At 39.0% G+C, this 26,025-nt stretch overlaps 3 protein-coding genes across 4 annotated transcripts in view; 2 read left to right on the top strand and 1 right to left on the bottom strand.

The window, feature by feature from the left end:
- LOC116384217 (photoreceptor-specific nuclear receptor) overlaps nucleotides 1-2,827 on the top strand; it is a 6,014-nt gene extending 3,187 nt beyond the window's left edge. Inside the window, exons 6-8 of the mRNA XM_031848690.1 lie at nucleotides 460-700; nucleotides 1,436-1,541; nucleotides 2,356-2,827. Coding sequence (XP_031704550.1) covers nucleotides 460-700; nucleotides 1,436-1,541; nucleotides 2,356-2,488 — 480 coding nt within the window. The 3' untranslated portion in view covers nucleotides 2,489-2,827. The remainder of the gene's footprint in view (nucleotides 1-459; nucleotides 701-1,435; nucleotides 1,542-2,355) is intronic.
- A 2,044-nt stretch (nucleotides 2,828-4,871) lies between these two features.
- Nucleotides 4,872-18,774, top strand: LOC116384277 (receptor for retinol uptake stra6-like). 2 transcript variants are annotated; one of them, XM_031848781.1, is made up of 17 exons: nucleotides 4,872-5,087; nucleotides 5,412-5,478; nucleotides 7,423-7,508; nucleotides 7,591-7,730; nucleotides 8,696-8,862; nucleotides 9,380-9,487; nucleotides 10,200-10,267; nucleotides 10,619-10,698; nucleotides 10,906-10,967; nucleotides 11,058-11,220; nucleotides 12,197-12,272; nucleotides 13,199-13,332; nucleotides 14,307-14,424; nucleotides 14,533-14,634; nucleotides 15,887-16,050; nucleotides 16,277-16,414; nucleotides 17,098-18,774. In XM_031848781.1, exons 1-17 carry the CDS (start codon nucleotides 4,987-4,989, stop codon nucleotides 17,334-17,336), a joined length of 2,013 nt encoding a protein of 670 aa, XP_031704641.1. In that variant the 5' UTR covers nucleotides 4,872-4,986; the 3' UTR covers nucleotides 17,337-18,774. The 2 variants fall into 2 exon arrangements, with proteins under 2 accessions (XP_031704641.1, XP_031704640.1); XM_031848780.1 differs by having other exon boundaries at nucleotides 17,077-18,774.
- A 555-nt stretch (nucleotides 18,775-19,329) lies between these two features.
- On the bottom strand, nucleotides 19,330-25,667 carry LOC116384275 (immunoglobulin superfamily containing leucine-rich repeat protein 2-like). Its single transcript, XM_031848779.1, has 2 exons — nucleotides 25,441-25,667; nucleotides 19,330-23,798 (listed from the first exon to the last, which is right to left on the bottom strand). The coding sequence occupies exons 1-2, from the start codon at nucleotides 25,444-25,446 to the stop codon at nucleotides 21,690-21,692; spliced, it is 2,115 nt and encodes a 704-aa protein (XP_031704639.1). The 5' UTR covers nucleotides 25,447-25,667; the 3' UTR covers nucleotides 19,330-21,689.
- Between the last annotated feature and the right edge of the window lie 358 nt (nucleotides 25,668-26,025).

The raw sequence follows: 26,025 nt of genomic DNA, 5'->3' as shown, positions 1-26,025 counted from the left end.
TATTTAAATTTGTCTTTTACACAATATTAAAATATATTTTGTCATTTTAATTTTTTGCAAATGTTACATTTTTAATTCAATATAATTTGCACTGGTTGAAAAAAATTATAAATGATTTAAAATTAAAGTTTCAAACTTGAAACTTTTGACTTTGTTGATCAAGAAGAATCAATTACTTCTAATAAATTCAATTTAATACATTTTAGATACAAACATTTTCATTTAATTATTAAAAAAAACACTTTTGTCTTGAAAATAAGCCATGACTGTTACTGCTTGATAAATATTGATTTTTAGAATTATATATTATACTTTATCAACAAGTTACTTTTTATCAGGAATGGGCTTTTTTTAAATTTAGCCCCCTTTGTACTTACTGTTCCTAACCAGTGAAGCTAAACACAAAGCTTTATTTCCTTCATAGTTTTAACTTTACAACTCTTGCTCGTGTTCCACCAGGTGATCCTGCTGGAGGAGGCATGGAGCGAGCTCTTCCTGCTCTGTGCCATCCAGTGGTCTTTGCCTCTGGACAGCTGCCCGCTGCTCTCTCTGCCAGACCTCTGCCCCGGCATGCAGGTAAAGACCAGCTACACCGGCCTGGACCTGCGCCTCCTGCAGGAGGTCTTCAGCCGCTTCAAGGCCCTCGCAGTCGATCCCACTGAGTTTGCCTGCCTCAAGGCCATCGTGCTCTTTAAGCCAGGTGAGGCCAACAGGATTCTGAAATGTTGGCACTATAAAGAATCCAGAAGTCATTCAGGCTTCTGTTTAATGTTGTAACAATCTCATTGCTGCCCTGCAATAAAACAGGCTGTTCTCATACACTGTGTGTAGCTTTACCAAAGACAAGTGTTGCACTCTAATTCATATGGAATCCATGTAATCAATTAGTACGTAATCGACTTAATCGTGAGCCAAGACAGGCGACATAGTATATGGAACGATAAAGTCTGTGTGAAAGGAGGAGGTCGAGGTTGACGGGACACCGGACTTTCACCCAGGAAACCGTTGTTCTTGTCCCGAGTCTTAACATAAACGTTGAATTATTTGTTACATAATTTCCGTACTTAAGTAACATCACTTCTGTAGTTATTTCAACCCAACTTACGATCTTTTCCTCAACCTAACCAATTAGTTTTGTTGACTAAACACCGCAATGATTCGTGTTGCTAGACATTCGTAGAAGAAGGCATGAACAATAACAAAATAACCTTTCGTAAGCTATCATACAAATCGTTGTATGAGGATACATTGAATGATACGATTTTAAACTGTTTAACTGTTTAACATTTTGCGATATAAATAATTCTGCTGTAAATTGGTGTACTTGTGTGTTGAGAGTGACACCAGCTCATATTACAGATGTTCTTTCAGTACCTTTTTCACAGTATTTCTCTGAATTTGTGTGACTCACGTTGGTGTTTGCTCTCCCTTACAGAGACTCGTGGTTTGAAAGATCCAGAACAAGGGGAGAACCTGCAGGATCAGTCTCAGGTGATGCTGGGACAACACATCCGCTCACACTACCCCAGTCAACCTGCCAGGTATGTTACTTGTCTGATAACATCACTGCCACAGCGCTGCATACTTGAAAAATGTCCACCTTTAAATACTTCTATTCTCTTAAATCTAATTCTAATTGTTGTCTTTTTTTACTTTTTACTTTGTTACTAAAGTTAATTTGTGATTGGAAATTAACTTTTAGGTGAATAATCTTCCTGTACTTCCACTATTAATTTCTCCCTTAAAGGTTGTTTAAAGGTTTTACTTTTTAATCTTAAAAGGACATATTCCAAAAAGATTTAATATAATTGTTTTCTATTCAGAATAAAAGGCAATTTAAAATGCAATTTACAAAGTCCCGTTCATTTTCTGTCTCAGTATTTGTCCGAGTAAATTGTCAGTTTAAAGACAAACTCCCTGAACTTTGGAACTCATAGTTTGTGATTTGGGGCCACTACAACAAAATCATGGAGCGTACCGTTTTTATTTATTTTCTCTCTTTCTCTTATTTCTATCATTTTGTAGTTAATTATGCAAATGTGCTCATAGCAGAATGAATAATACATTTTGAATACAAAATGGCAAAACCATTACTAGGGAAAAAACACAAAATAAGTATCTAATTATAAGGTTCCCAGCTATTCTCAAAACAACATTAAAACTGTTTTAAAATGTAATCTTTTAATGGAAAACTTTAAGACTTGAAAGACATGCATGTTGACTTGCACTTTGCTTATTGACACGCGTGTTTGAAGTGTATTAAATTATTATGATGAGCAATAAATCATGCATGCTTTTCTATTTCCTGTTGTATACAGGACTTGATTATATTTTTTGTTTCTTTTGTGTATTCAGGTTTGGAAAGCTGCTTCTTCTTCTTCCCTCTCTGCGTTTTGTGAATTCGGAGCGGATCGAGCTGCTGTTCTTCCACAGGACCATCGGAAACACTCCCATGGAGAAACTGTTGTGTGACATGTTCAAAAACTAAAAACCTGTGCAGTCATCGAAAACCTCCGTGTATGGAGGGATGATATTTGACAGATATTTGCTTTGTATTCCTGTATACATATCAGAGATTCTGCGTGCCGTTATTGTTCCTAAAGGCCACTTTATTATTTGTTTGTTGTTTCCACATCAGGTCATTCTGAAAATGCAATCCAATTCTTGTCATCATGCTTGCTGTCTATTTGTATCATATTTTAGAATTTGATTTGTGTCTGAAGTGAGTCACGTTCACATTTCATCTTTAGTGTTTCATTATTTTTGTGTTTTTTGTGAGATTTACAAAGCAGATCTTTATTTGTTTGGTGATAGATAAGACTGTATATCCCTGCTGTCAATAATGTGATTGTTATATTCATGTTTTCATGCCTTGATAAAGTAAAGAAAATGCTTGAAAATGTTTTTGATCTGTTTTTTAGTGTTGCACTTTACAAAAGATGATTTAGCCTAAAAACTTTTACTAATGAGGGGAAATAGTTCCTCGTGCATGACTTTAAAGATAGAGCTATATATAAAGAAAGGACAAAAATAATATGGGATATAATGTGTGTCAGCTCCAACACATTAAAACTGAGTTGACTGAGACCTGAACCTTCTGTGACACAGAGAAACAGCGCCCTCTTCTGTCTGGTGTATCACACAAAACCCTACACACACACACACACACACACACACCCTAAACATAATCTCAAAGTATAAACTATCAATGGGAGTTACAGTTTTTCTCAGCTGTGCAGATCAAATCTGCTCAGTTTGCAGAAGGCCAATTTAATCTCATGTATGTTCCAATTACTGTATAGAACAGACATGTTGAGCTTAAGGGCCTGTTAAAGATGGATGGATACAGTGAAAGAGAGTTGAATAAGAAACAGAACTCATGTTCTTTGTTTCCACAGACATGTTGTCATTTTAAAATTCATGAATAATTCAAGAAACAAAAAATGTCATAAGTTTAAGTATTAGACAAATTAAACTGTTACCAATGTTATTAGGATTTATCCTAGTCAGAGGTGGACTGACAGACAGACTGACTGAAGAGGCAAAAACAGTTAAGTTAAACAAAAGCATCACAAAGTAAAGGACTGTCTGTCTCTTGTCTTCTTAACTGAGCAGTAAGTTGTAAGTCTTCCACCTGTATAGTGACAGTAAATTGTTGAAATGCGATGTGGAAGCAGACAGTTGTGACGCAAGTGTTGATTTTCCTCCACTAAATGTCAGTCTGATAAGCGACGTCACTCAGTATTACTTTACCTTCTGATTCAAACACATGAAAAACATCAGAGGAGCAGAGCTGGATGCGTAGTGGACACATCAAACACTTGTTTTTAAGCCAGTGCTGCCTTTTTTATGTTGAAATAGCAGCAGTAAAGTACTGAGGGTCCTCTGTGAGGCCCTCATGTCAGAAAATCCTGATCAGCTGGCCCTCTGCGGCCTCTCTCATAAGAGCGAGCTCAAACATCCAGATTAAGAATCTTTCAACTCTCAAAAGGAGATTCGTCTGATTTCACAGGAGAAGATTTAACTGGATCACCGAGTCCATCTTTATGCCCCAGTTTGGTAAAGTTGAAGCTTTGTGATCTATGTTCTGCTGCTGTAACGCCACACTCTTACTATATTTCCTTTAGTCCTTATTTTCATAATCATGGCAATATAACGTGATCTTAAACTGAGGCCTTACTCCACGTGTCAAATGATCCACATTCTCATCTTGGCCTTTCCTAAGCTCTTTTCACACAAAGGTTGTCCCTGTTTAAAATGAGAGATTTTCATCTTATTATAAGATTAGTCTCTTAAGTAACAGGCAGAGGGAGGCAAACAGGTTATGGGTCACACAAAGTGCTTTCATTTTCTACATGAATACAACAAACATGAGACATTCAACTGTATCAGACAACATCATTGATTGCATGAAGAAAATCAATGGTATATATAAACAAGTAACTGTCACCAAACTTAAAATACCAAAGCATCATATTTCATAAGCTCCTTCTTTAAAATATGGAGTACAAGTACCTCAAATTTGTTCACTACTTAGAATTATAGTATGAATGTACTTTGTTACATTCCATCACTGAACAGATTGTATTTAAATCACAATAAATATGATGTCATCAATAATAAAGTTGAATGATGAAACCAGGTTTAGAAGTTTAACGATCAAGTTTAACATCAAAGAGAAATTATATCAGTTAAAGGAGCAGCAGAGGTCACTTAAAGTCAGTTTCTTCTTTCTCTTTATTTTCTCTCTCTCTCTCTCCCCTCTCTCTCTCTCGCCTTACTCCCCTCTGTGCTGGTGTTAATCTGCTGTGTTGAGCTCTCAGTTGAACTGGAATGTGTTTGGGTGTTTGGGCCAAACTGTCCCGACTCGTTACAGCACCAGCAGGTCACTGAGCGAAGTCACCCGACTCGAAGGAGGAAGATCCGGAGTCCTCTGGATCTTTGATCAACCTGCTTCAATCCGTTTGACTCGACTGAACCGCTGCAATGAATCACAGCAAGACCGAATTAGAGCCTATTGAATATTCCTACTATGATTATTCAGACTGGTACTCGGACAACGCAGAGCCAACCAAGCCACCCAAAGAGTGAGTAGAAAAGCTCACCATGAGAACTAAAGGTGTCAAAGGGGTGTTTTAAATGAAATGAAGAAGTGCAGTATAGGAATTAATTAGCCGATCTCTGGTGATTCATGATAGCTGAAAGGTGGCGATTGTATTTGATGGATCTCTAATAAAATAGCAATCTGAGTTATCAGCTCTGCAAATCATAAAATGTTTGCGAAATATTTGCAGAAGCCGTTCTTTAAAACAATTTAACATTTCTCTGACTTTGTTTTATTTTTTTATGTTCTAACTTTTGCCAATAACTGAGCTTTGTTTATTTAAATGTGTGTTGCCTTTTTGTCACAGAGTTATTTTGCCATGTGACCCCACAGCGGACGACAGGATCTTCCACATATGCATGCTGTCGATATCTGTAAGTACACAAGTTCAAAAAAGGGACTGTACCTTGTGTTGGATGTCATTTAGATTAGAGGCCAATTTTGGAGTGGCCAAATTGTGGAATTACAACTTGCGGGTTGAAGTTAAGTTAACGTTAGGTCGTTGGGCAGTTGAGTCTTGGAAAGTTTTTCGCAAATCTAGGATTGCCATTTAGACCACAACTGAGCAACTTTCAGGAATAAACAGGGGCCCGCCTCCAACAATGTATCCAGTTCTCTTTATACATCAATGGTCAGACAACACAATAGCTGGTGATTCAATAAAACATGTAAAGATGTCCGGATAAGCAATATCTGGCCACTGTGTTGGTCATTGATCCACTTGATCGAGGGAGAACTAAAGGGGTATGGTGACAGACCGATTATTGCAAATGCTCAGGTTCAGGCAAAGTCGCAAAATATTTATTAGACAGGTCTATAAAACTATCATCTGTTTAACAAAAAAAATCACTGAATACAAACTGGTGAAATTATGATCTAACAGGATGGTCTCATCCAGCATTCGTAGCTAAGCCTACAAAAAATAAAGGTAATCATGAACGGGGAAGTTTAAAGACAGCAGAAACGATAGATAGATAGATAGATAGATAGATAGATAGATAGATAGATAGATAGATAGATAGATAGATAGATAGACAGACATATAGATAGAGCAATAGATAGATGGGTCCAACAACCAGCGATCTTTAAGCCAGGAGACAACTGTTTGTTCCCCATGTGGGACTAGAAGCCCAAAAGGGGAGTCCGTATGTGCAATTTGACCATAAGTGGAACATGAGTGTAGACTTGGTCTGATGTTTTTGCATCTTCCATCAAATCCTTTAGTGCTTTTTCTATGAATCCATCGGCTGCTTCAGGCAGACATTATTTTTCATGATGTTAGCCATTATTTCGTCCTCACACAATTACAAAGGAAGGCCACTTTACCTCAGTCAGGGAACTCTTCATCCTGTACACACAGAATGGACATTGACCGATTTTCCTGCTCAGTAAATAATGTGGACTAAACTGTGACAGCTGGGTCACTGCAGAAATAACAAGATGTTGTCGTCTGAAGGATGTTCTCTGCAAAATGAGGTTCTTTATTCAACGACCTCATGACTGATTGGTCGGTCTATCCCAACTTCCAAATGCATCTACAAAGCGGCTTTGCGTTGTTATTTTATAAAGTTGTATAGTTTTAATGGGATACTGTTGCTGCTAAACACTATGAATAGCATAAATTGGACATCTTGTGCCTTAATGAGGTACAGGATAGTATTTTTGTAACTGGTTGTGATATTGACACATGGACGTTTTTTCTGAAGCCAAGAGATATAAAGCAGATATCCACCAATCAGCTGGTGACTTGCCAGACAAAAATTACCAGTAGCAAATTAAGATGTTTGTTCCAAGTAAGAGGCTACAAGGCATTTTAGTGAAGCACATGTTTTGCTGTAAGATAAAAGTTTAAATAGAGAACCTTATTTAAAGTCATTTTTCACAAGTGGTATGTGAAAAGACGGGAACAGCCATGCACATTTTTAGCACGACAACTGTGCACAGCGTGATCGGTGCAAATCTTCAGCGATGTTGTGTTCCATTTTCATCACAAAAAATACCCCAAAACTCTTATTTTACATAGTGCCCGTGTCTACTCCACACACCAAAAACCTATCTAGACAGAGAATGTCTAGAGGGATCACGTCAACTTCACAATACAAACACAGTCACAGTCACAGTCGGTCCTTGTTACGATATGAGCAAATCTCTGAACATTTTCAGGCAGCAACTGAACCTAAAAAAAAGGAGAAAACAGTGATAATATTAGTTCATGTTCCAGTCCAATATGTGCACAGATGTACAGTTACAACCCTAATGAGGACGTGGTGTTTAAGAGGCGTAACAGATGTTCTGATGGATTTCATCTTTCCCTGTAGCTTGTGGTCGTGTTAATCCTGGCAGTTCTCACCAGGAAAAACAAATTCTGCCAAGGATTTACAAGAGGATCCTCCAGTATCTTCAGGTGGGAAGTCTAGACATAAATAGGACTTTAGAGTGCCGGTTTGTCACATAATATATAAATGTTTCTGTTCATGATCTCACAGTCCAGCCAACTTCCTGGACCAGACTCAGAAAAAAGGCCTCGTCGTGGCTGTTTTTGGACTGGTGTTTAGCAAGCTAGCAATGCTGGTGATCGCCCCAGACCCTCTGCCTTTCTCCAAAGACACTCCAGCGAACCTTAAAGGTGAACATTTATACGGTTAATTTGTAATGATGACTGGAGCTGCATCCATACGATTGTCTAGATTTGTTGTTGAGATGTTATGCGCTTTGGTGATACTCTCATTGTTCTGATGGTTCTGATAGGAACATAAAAGGACAAACATATTTAACATTTCATCTTTCAGATAGATGCACAATCATAGAATGTGCAGTAACACAGATTAATCAGTTTGGAACTTCTTCTTAAAAGGCCTTTTAGCTTTATAAACTTATTATATTAAAATGGATGTACATGTTAAGTAGTTCCTGGAAGTGAATTTGATCACTCGCAGACCAAAGTGAAGCCCTAAATGTTGCTTATGCTTGTAAGCGTACCTTACAATATTGTGGTAATGATTAAGATGTTGGACTTAAAGCCACTTTGTGTTTAATTTGCGATTTTGGATCCCCAAGTAGCAGTATCATAAAATGATGAAATTAAGTGATTTAAGGGGACCCTGAATAAATGTATTTTTTTGATAATCAAGATACATGGGTAAGAACATAAGCTAGCTTGGAAAATGGGGAAGAACTGCATCGTCAGTTATGTTTTGAGGGAAACATTTTTTTCTCCCAGATGTACGTTTGCATGTGTCGTATCACAAATACATTTAATCACCTTGCATGAGTCTGCACACAGGACTTTCACCCACAAGGCTTTGTGTTTGGGTCCCGTGTGAAACCAAAAGTAACGTACCTTTTTAAACCCAAAATATGATCTTTTACTCAACCTTTCCAATTAGTTTTGGAGCCTGAACCTCAACGTAAATGATGATGCAGTTTGAAATAGGGAAAAAGCATCAGGAGCAGTTAAAACAGCATAAGTTGATTCATGTATGTAGAAATGTTAAATATGAAACATATTTGGGGTCCAGATGTATCCGTATCCAATGTGAGGTCACACATCAGAGACTGATGAACCATTTTCTTAAATCCCTTGCTTTTCAGAGTACATGAAGATAATCGCCATCTTCTACTATCCTGTCCTGTATTATCCTCTGTTGGTCTGTTGCACTCTGCAGCACAAAGCAGGTTATGTGTTCGGGACGCTCCTCTCCTTCAGTCACTTCGCGGTCCTGGTGTGGCAGAAGTTTGACTGTCCAAAGACTCCAGAGGTGAGACACCAACAGCATGTTAATGTTTTAATCATGGTATACATAGCTTTATATTACAAAATTGACAAACATAATTAAGCCCTGCCCCCTGCTGCTACACCGTCAAGCTGTCAAGGAGCCCACACTGTCACTAACTACACACCCTTAATAAATATGTAATTTTTGGAGAAAAAAGAAATTCATAGAGAAGCAGACAGAAGGGTCTATGATATGTGTTTTAAGGCTATGTCTAGGATGTTAAATTAGTTCAGCACAAAAACAGGTTAAAAACATAAAGGTAGAAGCTAAAGCCTACAGATCACAGTGTAAACATGAACCAGCACATCACCTGGTGATCGAGACTGAATACAATGAACTTAATTTTTGGGTTGAAATACAATCCACTCTAAATACAAAATGTGATTCTCCTCAACTGAGACACATAAAACCACATCTCAAAACTTGATTTTAGTCTTTTTACTGATTTTAGTTGAAATGATACTTTAAAACATTTGTATTTACATTTTCCTCCGCACAGATCTATAAGTACTACGCTCTGCTTGCAAGTCTGCCTCAGTTGGCCTGCCTTGCATATCTCTGTGTCCAGTTTATTTTGCTGTTTGTGAAAGGACCAAAGACTGACGAGGTGAGAAAAGTCAGAATACAGACATTAACATTCAGCCAGGAGAAAAGTACCAAATGTCCACTCATTTTTCTGCCCTATGACATGTGTAAATACCAACATTTTAACTAATCACAGGCTGTCGCTGCTGCAACTGAAGTAAGAAGCATGAATTTCAACTATGTAAAACATAACCATGATTACTGTAAGCAGCTTGTGCATAACAAAGTGGGTTTAGCTCAGCGTCCTCAAGCAGATTATGACAAGGGAGGTGATATTTTTTCCGCTTTCAAACATATTAATACAACAGAGTTTTTGTTTCAACAGCAGGTTTAATCTGTCTCCAGTTTTTGCCAATGATTTAGAGGAGAAATCCTTGTGGTGAGCAGGAAAGAAAAACACTTTCAGTCATTAATCTTTTACTTTACCTTCAGGTTTTTTGTTGTATTTTTATTTACTCTTGTTAATTGTTCATTAACATCCATTGAGAATGATGTTTTTTTTTTTTTGTCATATGTTCAACCAAACATACATTGAAGCTCACAGGAATTAGAAGAAACAAGACCCCAAGTAACACAGAATAGAATAATTACTGTCACCTAGAAATGATGCTGAAGAGTTACACTGGAAAACCTTTCCACTGTTAATTGTGAAGGAAATCAAAACACATGACCCTCTACTAATAACTTCCTCTGATATAGTGACTCATCATAACTCTGATTTGTATTGCTCCTAGGATCTGGACAGCAGCTACTACACCAACTATGTGAAGTCCCTTCTCAAGAAAAAGTCCTCGACTGCCGGGTAAATGGAGATAAGGCAGCAAATTTATGTTTCTTTCCCTTCAAAACGTTTTGAGAACATGTCACACGGAAGATAACGAAAACCAGACATCCATGTGGTCATTAAAATGGAGAATTTATTACACATTGAGCTGAATCAAGACATGAAATGAAACAATGGAGAAATAGGAAAAAGAGAATAAAAAATAATAGTAATATAATTGTAAGCAAATACTGTACATTACTTAAAACTATTTTGAAAAGATAAATAGTAAAATAAATAAGGTACAGAAGGCATCTTGCTTAAAATTCAAAGAACGAGCATTCGTGCTGTGTGTGGCTAACATCCTTTGTTCTCTACGTTCTATTGTAGCTCTTCAACTACAGACAAACCAACGCTGGCAGAGAGGATACTGGAGGTGCCTAAGAGTTATATTTATATACCAGAAAAAGGTGTGTGCACTTAAACGAGTAGAGTTTTTTGTTTTTAATAGCAGCCGTTTTGTATTCATGTCACATTCAGTGGAAATCTGACAGTTTGTATAAAAAAAATTCAAAGCAGAATCTTTGAAGGGATGCAGTTATGTTGAGTCCTAAATTGCTGTGACTGAAATAAACTCCATTGTGACGGATGTGAACGTGACTTATTTTGTCTTGCAGTGTTTCATTTTCCACTAAAACTGGCTGTATCAGCATTTGTTGCCCTTGTGGCGATATATCATGTAAGTCTTCCGTAGACCTCTTAAATCAGACATAGTATAGTTACTCCTGTTTGCCTTTGTGAAATGATGTGAAATTTGTATATATTTCAGACGGCGTTGTTGTTAGTCGTCCTGGTGGTCCCCACTCTCCACATTGTCCGTGCTGGTATCGATGAAAACATCGCCTTCCTGTTGCTGGGGTTTGGGATCGTTCTGTCAGATGACAGGATGGAGGTCGTCAAAATTGTGACCTTCTATACTTGGCTGCTGGAGGGTATGTGGGGTTGATTTAAAAAAAAACAACTTTCAACATCAATCTGCAACCCATTCTCAATCCCAACTTCTCAAATACACACGCTTTGTGAGTGCATCTTGGCGTCTGTGACAGATCCACAGAAGCGCCAATTTGCAACTGTACGAGACGCACTGGGCTTTAACTCCAATGTAAACCCATCCACATTGTTATTAGATGGTCAGAGCAACTGATGTAGTATAAAAAATGCAGAAAAGTCCATGTAGGGTGGTGGGTCAAAGATACACAGGACTGTTTGTGTCCCGTGCCGTCGGCAACTTCTGGTTCTGAAGAGTGAGTCAGGCAATGCCAAAGTGTCTTAAACGTGCATTCTCTCTAATGGCCACCAGGGGGTGACTCCTCTGGCTGCAATAGGCAAACCGATTGTATGAAAGTCTGTCAGAAAATGACCCAACTTTTCACTTCAAGATGGCGGCGGCCATAATCCAAGATGGCGACAGACAAAATGGCAAAATGGAGGGAGGCTTCAAAACAGCAGTCCACAAACCAATGGGCGACGTCACGACGACTACGTCCACTTCTTATGTACAGTCTATGGTCACGTGTGAAACAAAAAGTCAATGTTGACATTTAGTCACACCGGTCATTAGTTATGTGAGCCATTAGGCACTGGCTGGTCACTTGAGACGTTAGTCAGTCAAGTTGACGTCAACAACGCTCTTTTCCTAATCCTCACTGAGTGGTTTTGTTGACTAAACATAAACTACCTGCAAAGACGGGAGTATATTTTGAAAAGACGCTTTTGACAAGCCGTCCCTGTCACGTCTGAAACTGCTGCTAGAAGTGTATGTAGAGCATCATAGTTTGAAGCTTAGCAGCACTGGCCAAGTGTCGGTATTTGAGAAGTTGGGTTTGAGAATGTGTTGAAATCTGGGTGTGTATCGTTATAAGATAAATTACTCATTTGTTTTTTCTTTTCCACCATGTTGTTTCACAGTGTGCTACCTCTGTGCGATGACCTTGTCTTGTTTGGTCAGTCTTATCACGCTCATGAGGTCCATGGTACTTCACAGGTAAGTGCATTAAAACCTTGAGGTTCATCGCTATCTGCCAATTTCAACTGTTTGACGAATAAACCAGACTTTTGTTTATAGTGCAATTCTCTTAAACCTAAAGAGGCAGCAGTGCAGCAGAGTTCACACCATTTTTTTGTCCACACAGGCTTTGTATGTGGCCTATTGTATGTGAAGGTACAATTTCTCTTTAGGAGTTAAAGAAAGTATGGAAGCTTAATATTAGATCTGTAAAGTGTCACTCTGTTGCATTGTGATTGGTGTGTATATTTACTTCCTGTCATCCCAGTCAAAAAATGTCTGGAGATGCCACTGAGGAGTCACGAGTAAAATAAACCTTTATTGTAGCGCAATCAGCAGATTTTTTGGGTCACTTGGGGGCAGTGCAACAAGCTATAAAAGCACTATTGACATACTATCACCTTATGAAATAATTGGATGAATATGTTTGAAAATAGTTGTCTATTTACAAATCCTCTAGACCAAGGGTATCCAAACGTTTTTCCCTTTGAGGGCCAAAACTGACACTTAATGGTGGGCAACGAACAAAAAGCAAACCTCTTTTGTATTTTATTGGTAAGATGCAAAATGGTACCAATATCTAAAATTCCCTAAATTTACTGACTTCCTGTCCAGACATATTGCAAATAGCAACCAAATGCAGTAACACTTTTCCATACCGTCTATTGGAACATACAAAACCTTTTTCTGGCATACTAAATAGTATGGTATTATGGGTATGAAAGCACACAGTGTTTAATGGTTCGTACTGATTAGCTTCATGTCCATCAACAGCCAAACCTCACCTTCTTTTGCCACCTTATATAAACCTGTCGACGACTCTCTGATGCTTTGTTACACTTGAGATTAGATTCCCACGCCTTCCTGTTTGAACCTCATGCATCACTGTTTTTAATTTGTTTCAGGTCAAACCTGAGAGGACTGTATAAGGGAGATGTTTACAGCATTTATAACAGCCAGAAGACCATCCGTCCATCTAAACCTGGTATTGTCTGTTGGATGGGTTTGACCGGATACCAGGCTGCAATCGTCTGCGTCGGTAAAGCTCAAATAGTCAAGAAAACCTTCACTGATTTTTACTTTATTGAAGGGAAATGCTGGTTATATTCAGTGTTTTTCTTATTGTCAACAAATCTCAAAAATAGACTAAAACCAATAACAAATGAATCCTTCTAGCAAGTGTTGTTAGGAGGATTACTCAAAGGATACAAGGTACAGCGCATTTAGAAAGTATTCAGACTTCTTCACCTTTATTTCAGCTTAAAATAGTTTAAATTAATTTTTCCCTCATCAATCTACACTCAGTCGTTCCAAAGCAAACCAAAAAGACCTCATGGCTTGCTCCTTGGCTCCGATGTCAGCTGTGAGTCATTAAATAGACAGGTGTGTGTGCCTCTTCAAATCAATCAATATAATTTACCACAGGTGGACTCCAATCAAGGTGAGATTCTCAAAGACGATCAAGAGAAATGGGAGGCACCTGAGCTGCGCTCCTGATTGTAGATAGAGTAGGGAGACAATAACAATGAGAATACTCTCTGAATGCACCTATGTACATACCTGCTGCCACCAAAACTCACTGAATCACCAATTGTGGATTAATCCGCCGCTGAAAATAATCCAAACAAATGCACTACTTCCCCCTGTTTATGTTGTGTGACCAACTGTTTCATAAAGTTATCAAACTATATTTATGATCTGTTTTTTTAAATGTTAATCTTCAGGAATACATTTGGGGCTGAATGTAACAGACAGGGACAACAAAGTAGACAGTATCCAGAGACGGACTTTGGTCTTTTAATGGGATATGTTGATGATATATATCAAAAATATAAAAGGTTATCCCTTGATTAATTCTAGATTTAAAGAGCAAAGAAGGAGAATCCATTCCTCAGTTTGTCACGTAATCGTTTTTAATGAACTGCTTCATTAAAGAATGCTTTGAAAAAGAAGTATAATACCTTTTGTAAATGTGTTTTAAAAAATGGCCTGTTTCTGCGTTGTGTTTTGCAGGAATGGCAATTCAGACTGTTGTGTTTTTCATCTGCTTCTTGTTCCTGGTGTTTCTGATCATTATCCCTGTTTTTTACGGTCGTAATGTCATCGCCTTCACAATCGCGGGGAAGGCATGGTGAGTCAACAACCTCTCATGTACATTACCTCTTCATTTTAGTTTGTTATTAACAGATCAAAACAGAGATTATATTTAATTGTTTTTTCCATCTTTGTGATGTCTCAGGCCGGGCTGGGTCACACTGGCCCTGGTTACAGTGCTTCAACATGTGACTGCTAAGTTTGCTTTCATCAAAAAGGAAGCCGGTACGAGAGACTTGAACAACAGGTTTGTAAAGCTCATTTATTGGAATGGAGGTTGATGTATTGTGAATAATGTATTGATTAGGCAATCAAAGAAGTGGAAGAATCCCTTACTTTTTGTTTTTCACCTGCCGATCAAAAAAAGATGAAATTCTTGAGATGAAACCATTGAACCATCCATTTTGATTGTTGATCATGGGTGTTGCATGGGGCCGGGTCTGCCTTTGAGGATATGAGGTCACATCTATTGTATTATTTTCTACAAATATGAGGGACCTGGACGTCCTTTAGTAACCTAGGGTGAATTTCATCTGATTTTTGAAACACCGTTAAGGCTTTTTCTTTTGGAAAATAAAAAATACAGAACTAAACTCAACTAAACAGTTAAAGAGGTACCGTATTGCAGTCTTTAAAGTTGGAGAACTCACAAGGGATAGATTACAAAAGAAATGTAAGCCACAGTGGCCAAGGTAGCCTGACTTTTAGTCCCTATAGGGTCAAGCTCCAAAAATACTACAGAATGCAACTCAAAACCTTCTTTTGTTGGATCCCCTCTGTACGGTAAATACCCACATTTTCCACCTATCCCTGCTTGAAAGCTACGCCAAACTGGGGCTGCTTTAGGTAAAAAAAAAATAATTATTACAAAGCTCAGATAGGGGGATCTTGTTCAGAGAACAAACTAGGATATTCTCTGAGAGTAAACTCACAAAAAAACTCAAGGAACCACATCGCAACCTCATCACGTCACAGAAGAGGCAGTTAAATACTGCCAAAACGTGAGCTGCCAAGTGCAACAATCTTCTTATATACAGTGGCAATAATATACAATATATTTAATATTTTTGCACTCGACTACTCACAGTACTGCAGGGTTCAACTGTGGCATCTGTGGTGTTTTGAGGTTGATCCAACGTGAAGTGAAGCGATGGGGTTCCTTAATGTAAAAAAACAGTTTTTCTTGTAAATTTGTGACTTTAATCACAGAAAAGTTTTTTTCCAAGAATATTAACCCCCTCCCATATTTTTTTTACCTATGGTTCTAATACGCACTTGTAGAAAGCAGGGTTTTAGTTAAAAACCCAATCGGGGGGCATGTTCTCAGACATGACGCAGCTCCTCCAAAACCACAAAAGACATTACGCAATTTCTTTTTGCAGTCTGGGTGGTACGAAACATGCCAAGTAAACTGATCGGGGGCATGTTCCTTTACCTCAACAAAGAAAACAAAGACAACCGTCCTAATTTTTTCTGAAATATTTGATGGTGTTTTGCAGAGAGAGTCTGTTCCTCCTGACGTACCTGCTGTTCCTGATCAACACCGTAGTGGGACTGATAGTCGCAATATGGAGAATGGTGATAACAGCTCTGTACAACATCGTCCATCTCGGTCGTATTGACATCAGTCTGCTGCATCGCACCGCAGAGTCCTACGATCCAGGTATAATCTTTTATAGTTTTTGGACAACAAAGGCAAACTACAGCATTGAGGAGTGTTGGGTAAACAGACAATACTTGTCAGTAACTTATTCACTAGTTTTGTACTTTGGAAGTAATTTGTTGATGATAATATAAACATTAAATAACTCCAACATCAACTGAAGATATTTTAAGTAAAGGTCTCAGTCTGACAATAGCCATACTCTGTGAACTTTGACCCCATCCAGCCTACCGATACTACGCCCACTCCCTGAAGGTGGAGGTCAGCCAGTCACACCCGGTGATGAAGGCTTTCTGTGGGCTGCTGCTGGACATGATGGTCGAGGGCGGCAGAGCTGGGCAGAAGATAAGAGACGCAGAGGAAGGTAGAGGCCCTGAACTGTAAACACACACACACACACACACACACAATACATATCTTCACATACGTGTTGCCCAACCTCACATTTGACCTGTCCTTTACAGAGTTCCTTAAAATGTATTAAAGTCCAGTAGTGAATATAAAATCTTGAGCCGCTGTAATGCACCCATGAGGCTATACTGCTTATTGTAAAGAAAATCAAATTCTCAGAGAGATAGACTTAGGAAGTATTGGACAATTTAAAATATAGACCAGATGATTGCACTAGATAAAAACTCAGGGCATCATTAAAGTTCACAACAAACATGAATGTCTGCACCAACTTTTATGACAATGCAACCAATCGATATTGAAACCCAATCGCCATCCGTTCTACATGTGTGGATTAACGTTAAAGTGTTTTAAAAGCTTGTGGTGCTCTTGCAGTTTCAAAACTGCATTGTCAATTATGTTTAGGCAACACTTGAAGTGTTTGAGCATCCAACATATGAATAATTATTTCGAGGAACAATGAATCAGTTGAAAGGATTGTTTCTCCACAATGTTTATTTCACCTCATTTCAATCCTCCACAGGGTTTTTATAGGTTTCCCAGAAATCAAAACATACTGTACATACGCAGTGACATGCAGTATTTTCAGTCTGGTGTCTCATTCTGCCCTGACAGCCTGCTCCTCCGTGCTTTCAGGGATTCAGGAGAATAGGCCAAACAAGGCGACCAGCCGTCAGAGGATTCGCTCTCGCTGGCAGCTGCTGTACACGCTGGTCAACAACCCGTCCCTGCTGGGCTCCAGGAAGCACTTCCAGACACAGCAGACCTCGGAAACCGTCCTGAACGGGACCCCCAAATGCAGCTCCAAGAAGGAGCCTGCTGCCGTGCCAGTCCAGCCCACCGAGACCCCAACAAACCAAGATAAAACTGATTGAGATCCCTAATATACTGTTTGTAGTGTGGTTGGCAGTATACTCCAAACTAAATCTGACTTAACAAGTATGGCATAAAAGTTATACTTGAACTTGTATAAACAAAAACATGGTCCTTATTTTTTACAACTAATGCCAATTTGTTTTGCAGTATTTGCACACGGCAACTATTCCTCATGGTTCAGGTTATGGAAATATCGTGGTAATGACACATAAACTACAGTTAAAGGTCCAGTGTGTAGGATTAAGGGGGATGAAAAACAAAGTGAAAAACTGTTTTCTTAATATCACTTGAAACTAAGAATCCTTTCGTTTTTGTTATCTTAGAAAGAGCCGTATATTTAAGTGTGGAGCTGGTCCTCTTCGTGGAGACGACCATGTCGTATCTCCATGTTTCTACAGCACGGGCCAGAAAGGACAAACAAACACTGGGTCTAGAGAGAGGTCTTTTTGCATCGGCCGTCATAGTTCTCACACACGCGTGGCACTCGGGAGAAGTTTCAGTTGGTTGTAATCTGCAACCTCACCACTAGATGCCTCTAAATCCTAAACACTGGACTATGAATTTAAAGTATGCTTAGAGTTAATCAACTAACATTTTTGGTCAAGATTAGAAAAAGATGGGGATACTGGGCTCGGTGATCAATTTCAAATGTCCACAAAGAAGGTGAGCCTCGTGGCTTCTGATCCACAAAGGCACCAAAAAAGACAAAGATATAGAAGCTAACAGCGGCACAACTTCCAAAAACCAACTGAAATGTTACTAATATTAGATCCCTGAAGCACCCTGACAATAATATCAATGACAATACGACTATGATGAAAATCAAACTTTCATTGTGTTCTGCTTGTGCAGGACAGTTGAGGCCTTTTAGTAATTGCATATTGACATGCACAGTGCCAGTTCTGATCAATGGCAGGCAGTCAATAGGAGGCCATGGTCCACTTCTGCCTCTGGTTAATGCAGTTACATCGACACATGCTGGTTCTCAATGTGTTCTCAGTTCACCATGCTGTCCATGATGTTCCAGGGAGTTTGTAATTTGATCAACCAAGATAGAACTATGTCATTTCTCATTTAATAAAAATCTCCAAAACTGGAGTCACAAAAATGTCATACAAGAACAACATATTCCATTGTAACCTTTGAATTAAAGCAACTAATTACTGTTCAGGTAATATATTCATTATATTTGTTAGAAGTTTCTACTTATATTTCTTAGCTTCATAGTTATTATGGGATCAATAATATGATGTGAAATTGAGATTGATCATATTTTCAATTATATATACGGAATATAGTTTTCTGCTACATGATGTATTTCCTACATGCCATTTTAATGGATATTATTTACAAATAAACTGGTTTCACAACATTTGACAAGAAAGTAGTTATGTTGTTAAATTCGTATCCCATTTTTAAATTATAATAAAATGTATAAATGCATCAAAGTGTATTGCTCTATTATTGAATAGTGTTCATGAGTTGCATTCATTTTCAGTTACTAGATAGGAATATATCATGTAAGTATATTTACAATTGTTCTGCACTGGACATTGGTAAATAGTTTATGTTTTTTATGTCTCTGCAGTGCCAGCTGTGGCACGAGGCATTATGTTTTTGGATCGTCTGTCCCTCTGTTCGTCTGACCGGTTATTCCTGTAAATTTTGGCGCAAACGTCCACTTGGACTCAAGGATGAACTGATTAGAATTTGGTGATCAAAGGTCACTGCGACCTGACAAAACACATAGCTGGCCATACCTTAAGACTTCATATGCTAATTATGCTAATTTCACTCAAATGTTTAATGAGATAAAAAGACAGAAAGAAGTGATAACACTTTGGACAGAAATGGATGTAAACTGCAACATGTCTCTTTTTTGTAATAGTTTATAGTGATACTATAAGTACACTAACAGCCAACGAATTAACCAAGTAAACAACCAACTATTATGAATCTAAAGCTGTTGAGAGAAAACGAAAGATGTATCTCTTTGTCAAAACTTTATTGAGGCACATAGGATAAGGAGAGTTAATCAGGATATTTAAACACTTTGGTAAAGACCTACTGCTTCCTATTTTACAGGGGTATAAAACAGAAAAAATGTTACTTTTTAAGTCAATTGTTCAATATTTACATGAGACACAGCATACTGCGGCTCACAACAACAGGCAACATGCGGGTTTTCTAACACAGTACCCTCGGGGTAAAACAACGGGATGGACACGTGACCCAGATACAACGGGGCAGTAATTCACATACTCACTCAGAGGTGCTTGCACTGTTACACACGGTATGCAGTAGACTCTGTGGATAACACTGAACTTACATTTTTACTAGCGAGAAATAGTGTAGTGTATAGTGTAGTTTTATTTAACATGAAAACAGTTATCCTCATATGTTTTTCTCTTTGAAACAACTCTTTCTAAACATTTAAAGTCGTATGAGAGGATTAAGTTTCTGTATTTTCAAGCTACTGCACTCCTAATACATCAGCACAAGTTTACTGCAAGTTCAAAGCAGAATTATAGTATAATTGACAACAGTTAGTCCATTTATACTGCCTAAATCTAGTTTACACTTGCTCTAAGCATTTTGCAATGCATATCACATGACACAAGTTTTGTTACATTTAGTTGTATGCGTCCTTTTGTTGTTGTCAAACCTCGATAGTCCTCAACTGGACTCCAGTTGGCAAAAATCAGGGACATTTTTTGTTTACTCTTCTTCTCACTCACTAGCTTCTTATTAAGAACTGGTTTTTAACAAAGATGCTCTTAATAAATAGACAGAGGCAATATGTGTACAGTGATACTTTTTATATGATTGGTTTCTGGCAGAAAACTTATACTACTACAACAATAAACTAATTAATTGTATATTTTAGGCTTCAATGCTTTCATGCCAGCTAATCTAACTCAATGTTTGTACAAAATGTTGCAGCTGTAAGATCGATTTCTCACTGACAAACCGGACAAAAAGCTCAAATGAACAAATAAGCCTTCATGTTTACGTTGGATATTTTCAGGGTTGGGAGGGTTACTTCAAATATGTATTTCGATACAATTACTAAATACCAAATCCAAGTATCACAGTGTTAAATTATCTTGATTACGTTACTTTTGGATTACCTCAACACGAAAGTTGTAATTTCACCATTATTTTGTCTTTGAAACAGAACTGGGGAACAACAAAAATGCAAGTTATGACTTTCAGCTGTGAAAATGCTATTATCTTCAAAGGATTCAAATTATTTGTTACATTTGAACCAGATTTTAACTTCGAGCAGCAGCAGTATGCATATTAATTAAATTATATTAACTCAGTTTGTCCTGTATTATGTCAGCAGACCAGACATTTAAATTGTTTTGCTGATCTCCTACGAACCATGTTTTCACGCTGGGATGCCTCTCATTAAAAAGAATAATCTTGTGCAAACCGTCTTGCTTTGTGATAACTTCAGCTGTACTGTTATGTTGTTCCCTTTTTCTGCTTTGAATATGGAAATAAAGGCCATATTTCCACCCAGCGAAAGCATTTCTTCACCAGTGGCCTCTGAGTGAGACTCGTGTAGTATTAACCTGTGCACATGTACGATGTAACACCGTTAGATGTATTTTGTTACTCCCAAAGCTATTTAAACGTTTACTGAAATTCTGTAGATAGCTGGACCAAATAACATGACCAGGAGATTTCTTAATATTGTATCTAGTTCCTGCATCCCACGATTGTCTATCACTGTGTGTAATTTGGTGCGGATCTGGATCTAGATACACTTTTAAAATTCTTTGCATCTTCTATCATTAAAATTAAAGAGAATTGTCCAGCTGTGGTAAAGCTGTGCACTTTCTGTGTGCTTGTTAGTAAGCCAGCTAATACTGTTAGTACCGCTGTTTACCCCTGTTTCTAGTCTTTGTGCTAAGCTAAGCTCACTGACTGTAGCTGCATATTTACCTGACAAACGTAAGAGTTGTATTTATGTTCTCATCTGGTAGAGTAACAAGGTTAACATGGACAGGCCTGCAGCTTTCATTGAAACGTTTGTCTGGAAAACATCGACTGACAATCGATACAGCCTAGCTAGTGCTATGGTAGCCTGTCTAGTGACTGAATGATGCAGCTCTGAAAGTAAAGCAAGTCAGTGTATGATAAATGTGGAAAAAAGCAATATGTCTGGATTCAAAACAGTCGTCCACAAACCAAAGTGTGACTTCACTGTGTCGACGTCTACGTCTTTCATGAAGTCTATAGTTTTACCCTTTACCCACATGCAAAAAGTAAACAGCAAACGATGTCAACAATTACTGATTTGGATATTTGTTGCTGCTTGAAATATTCACTGCTTCAGCTCCCTAAGGTAACCTATCACTATTCTCTGATCCGACCTCACAGTTGTCTAAATTCCCCCTGCACTGAGACAAAGAAAAGGACTCAGTCATGATACTCTCTTCTGTATCCGCCTCTTTATCTCCGTCTCCGCTCTCCGTCTCCCCCTCCTCCTCATCCAGCTGGCTTCCGTTAATCTTCCTCCGGGACTCGGTGTGAGGTGCGCGGATGTTAAAGTTGGCGGTGAGGTTCCTCTCCATGTGGTACTGGCCTTTGGCCTTCAGGATCAACTTGTAGGTCTTGCTGCGGTATTTGTACACCAGGTGGAAGCACGTTGCACCGAGGAGAGGCACAGTGGACACGGTCAGGAGGCAGATGCTGACGGAGATGATGATAAACAGATTAGGTACCCTCCTCCTGGTGGTGAACAGCACCTGGACCTCGCAGTCCTCCCCTCTGTAGGTCAGACACAGGGAGTAGTTAGTGCTGGGGCGCAAACCGCTGAACAGATACGTGTTGACTCCCTCTTTGATCCTCGACCACTGCACCGCTGAGTGTTTGCGGTCGCCAGTGATGCACAGATACAAGCCATTTGAATCGACTATTTCAGAGACGTCTGAAAGGCTGTTACGCTCTTCACTGTCAATGTTGGAGCTCTCATCAGATGTGGCGGCGTCGGTGGCCCGATTGGCGCTGTTGTGCCTGGGTATGAGAAGAGGATTCAGCCGGACAGTTGCCTCTGTTTCGGACACCGCTAATGCAATGACACCAAAGTCAAATGTGTATTGCTTGATATCATCCAAACTCCCGTTAAAGACGTGGCTAGAAATGTATCTCGTGTTTGCCGTCAAGCCACATGTACTAACTCGTGATGGATAAGTTGTTGCCTCCTCAGAAGACTTGATCTCTGCAGCGGGCGGGAAAGTGGGTCCAATTTTCATCATGTCTTTTCTCTTTAAATCAGGAAGACGCACTGAGTCCAACAGAGATGTTTTGTGTGTTGTTTGCTGTATATATGGGTGTGTTTTGGTATAAGTAGGTGTTGTGGCCTTTTGTTTGGTGCGTGTTGGTTTAGTTGAAGCCACCACCTCCACTGACACTGAATCCTCTGCTCTTCCAAACTCATTTGTGGCCGAGCAGCTGTAGTTGCCTCCGTCTTCCTTCCTGAGGTGTGAAATGATAAGAGTCCCGTTATTAAAGACTTTGATGGGATTATAAGACAGTGAGGAGTCCTCATTTGATTCTGCCAAGTCATCCTCAGTAAAAGACAAAGCCAGCTCTTGCTCCTGGCTTTTGCTGCGAATATTCCACATTACCAGAGGCTTTGGGTTTCCTGTGAATTCACAAGTCAAGACCAATGCGCTTCCTTTATAGAAAGTCATGTTGTGAATATTTGGCTCAGTTCGTATCGTCACATTTGTACTTGTGCACTTTGACTTAGGTAATTTTCTGATTGCTTTCGCTCTCAGTTTCCGTGGAGTTGCACAGATGATCAGATTCTGCTCCGGGACCGAGATAGTAGTTGTTGAAATCCAGTCTCTGAGCCAGTCGAGGGAGCAGGTGCATGCAAAAGGATTTTTATGAATCTGCAAGTGAGACAAAGACACCAAACTGTCAAACGTCCCTTCAGTTATTGTTATGAATTTGTTATTATTGAGTCGGAGGGACCTCAGGTCTTTGAGGTTGGAGAAGGCGTCCTTCGGCAGGTGGACCATCTCGTTATGGTTCATCTTCAACAGCTGCAGGCCCGTGAGGTTCTGCAGATCCTCCCAAGGAAAGTCTACAATCATATTGTGGCTGATGTCAAAGTTACGCAGATGAACCAAAGGCATGAGGGTCCCTTCTTCGATGGAGACAATCTCATTGTTGGCCATCCACAGCGATGTTATCCGAGTGACATTGTCGAAGCTCCCCACTGGTATCAAAGTGATCATGTTAGCGGAGAGACTCACAGTCGTCACATTAGGAGGAAAACCGTCTGGGACTCCCACCAAGCCTTTGTAGGAGCATTCAGCAGAATGTCGTCCGTATTTATCTGAGCAGGTACAGAGCTCCGGGCAGCTAAGTCCAGTGGTGAAGACTGAGGTGAGCCACAAAGTGAAGTAGAGGATGTCTGCGGCTGCCATTTTCTGCTCCTGTAAAACAGTGTCACAGTCCATCAATCAATTAGTGGAATAAACTTGGTTTAGTTAGCAGAATTAAAGCAAAATGAAGAGAAAAAGATTAGCAATATAAAATAAAAAATACCACACAGGTTTTGGCAATAGGGAAAGTAAGCACAGATACAAAATAAAGACCTTGCAGAAGTGTCAGAGCCAGTCTGCTAATTTAGGACATATTAGATGCCGACTGCCTCCAAACAGTTAGAATTGTATTTTTCAGTACAGTCCCAGTGTCTAAGTCTAGTATTAAGAGAACAATCGTGCTAATTTTCAGATTCATACTTTGTTCATATTTTGGGTACTCAATGATTAGCTGGTCCCAGGCTGATGTGACTATGTTAAATCCATTGTATGCATTATATCAGCATTTTCAGTCAGAGCAGGAAAGAAATGGCACTAAATTCATAAACATCTGAGTATGCACAAGTTTCAGCTCTTTTCTGCCTCCAGTGTTTACATAATTACTGGACATACTGTGAATGAAGACTCCTAGCGGTGCAATCTGTGGATTATCCAGAGTAAACAGAAAGTTGATTCTGGAAAGAGATTTTTTTGTATTAATGTTTTTAGATTTTTAGGCCACAAAACCAAAATACATTTACTTCCACCATACTGAGAAATATCAGTCACAGACATCACAATACCTAGATACATAAAACCAAAACTATCTGGGCAGCTGGTAGTGAGGATTTTTTAAAACACTGTCCATTTGATGTTTTCTCTGCATGATAAGACTGACCTACTTACTGGAGAAGAAAGAGAGCAGCTACTTCTGTCGATGTAAAAAATGCAGAACCTGTTTGACGTCTCCCTAGATCCGTATTTGTCATATATGTGTGCATCAATCCATGTAATATTATCATCCCTATTTCCATACTGTAATTTTTCCTAATTTGGACGGTCTGTCCTGGAAAAAAGATCATTCATCTGGTGCTCTTCTTGAGGTTTTTTTTTAAGTGTCTAAGGATAACAAATGTTATAAGCTGCACAGATTGTGAAGCCCTTTGAGGTAAATTTGGGTCACAAAATTAAAAGACTGACTCATCTTTAATAGCTCATCCTCACACCCAGTAATTATTCTGTTGAAATATGACATTTTGACGATGTGATTCTTATTCTCTTGTACTGACAAGTGACAACGTGTAATTATGTCGGACAGAGTAATACACCCACTAACGGTGTCTGGTAAAACAGAGGAAAAAAACTGGTGCATAGATTCAGATTTTAGTTTAGCTGAAGCTCTGACGATGCACTCGGTTGATAAACTAACATTAGCACGTGTCACAGAGGGAACAGTAAATCTGTATGTTGTCATTGGGAGAAGCTTCTGGTATCAAACTACGCAGCTGCTTCCGGTGCTCTGTCCTTGGTGCTGAAAGGCAGCCGCATGTCTGCTCTGTTTGTTTACAGTCTGCAAACCGCTGGAATCCACTCTTTCAATCCATCCACGAAACAAAACATCATGACTGACAATGTAATCTGACGCCACGAGACCAAAGTTCATCGTTCCCGCAAAAACACCTCGACGCAGGGTCGCTCGTGAATAATTAATGCAGAAAGGAAAAAAGATCGCTCACCTCCGTGTTAGGAGACTAAAGCTGGGTGACAAGCTTACCTGCATTAAAAAAAAAAATCTCTGCAGAGAATACGTCAGTCGGTGTTTCCAGTCAGAGCAGCTCAGGATACATGCTGGTTTCAAGTTTGAAGATGAAGCTGAGTTGTTCTGCGTGTCTGTCTGCCTCTACATGGTGAAAAGATGCGTGTCCGCTGCGGAGTTTCTGCTGCATGTGAATGTTTGTCTTACTGAGTTATCTCCCCCTCTCCTCCCCTCATCCTCCCCTCCTCACAGCTCTGGACAGAACAACGTTGACGTTTCCAAAAAAAATAAAAAATAAAAAAAATTAAAGGGGAAACGACCGTCACTAATAATAACGATAACAAACCGAAATATAACCAATATAAATAACTAATACTGTTATTACAAAGTCTTTAACAACTAAAACGTTTTATAAATAACAACAGTAACAATGATTGCAAACAGTAAAAATACAAATATGATACTTAATCAATATTTTAACATTAAAGGGGTACTACCGTGATTCAGTACACAACTAAATAACCACAGCTTTGACTGTGGTTGGTTTAACCTGCTACTTGGCAAAAAACTTCCATTAACCCCTGTTACTCCCCATATGTATGT

This window comes from Anarrhichthys ocellatus, unplaced genomic scaffold (assembly GCF_004355925.1).
Source record: "Anarrhichthys ocellatus isolate YVR2014 unplaced genomic scaffold, GSC_Weel_1.0 scaffold8, whole genome shotgun sequence".
Classification (NCBI taxonomy): Eukaryota; Metazoa; Chordata; class Actinopteri; order Perciformes; family Anarhichadidae; genus Anarrhichthys; species Anarrhichthys ocellatus.
Note: the sequence above shows the minus strand (reverse complement) of the source record. Positions and strands in the feature narration are given on the sequence as shown.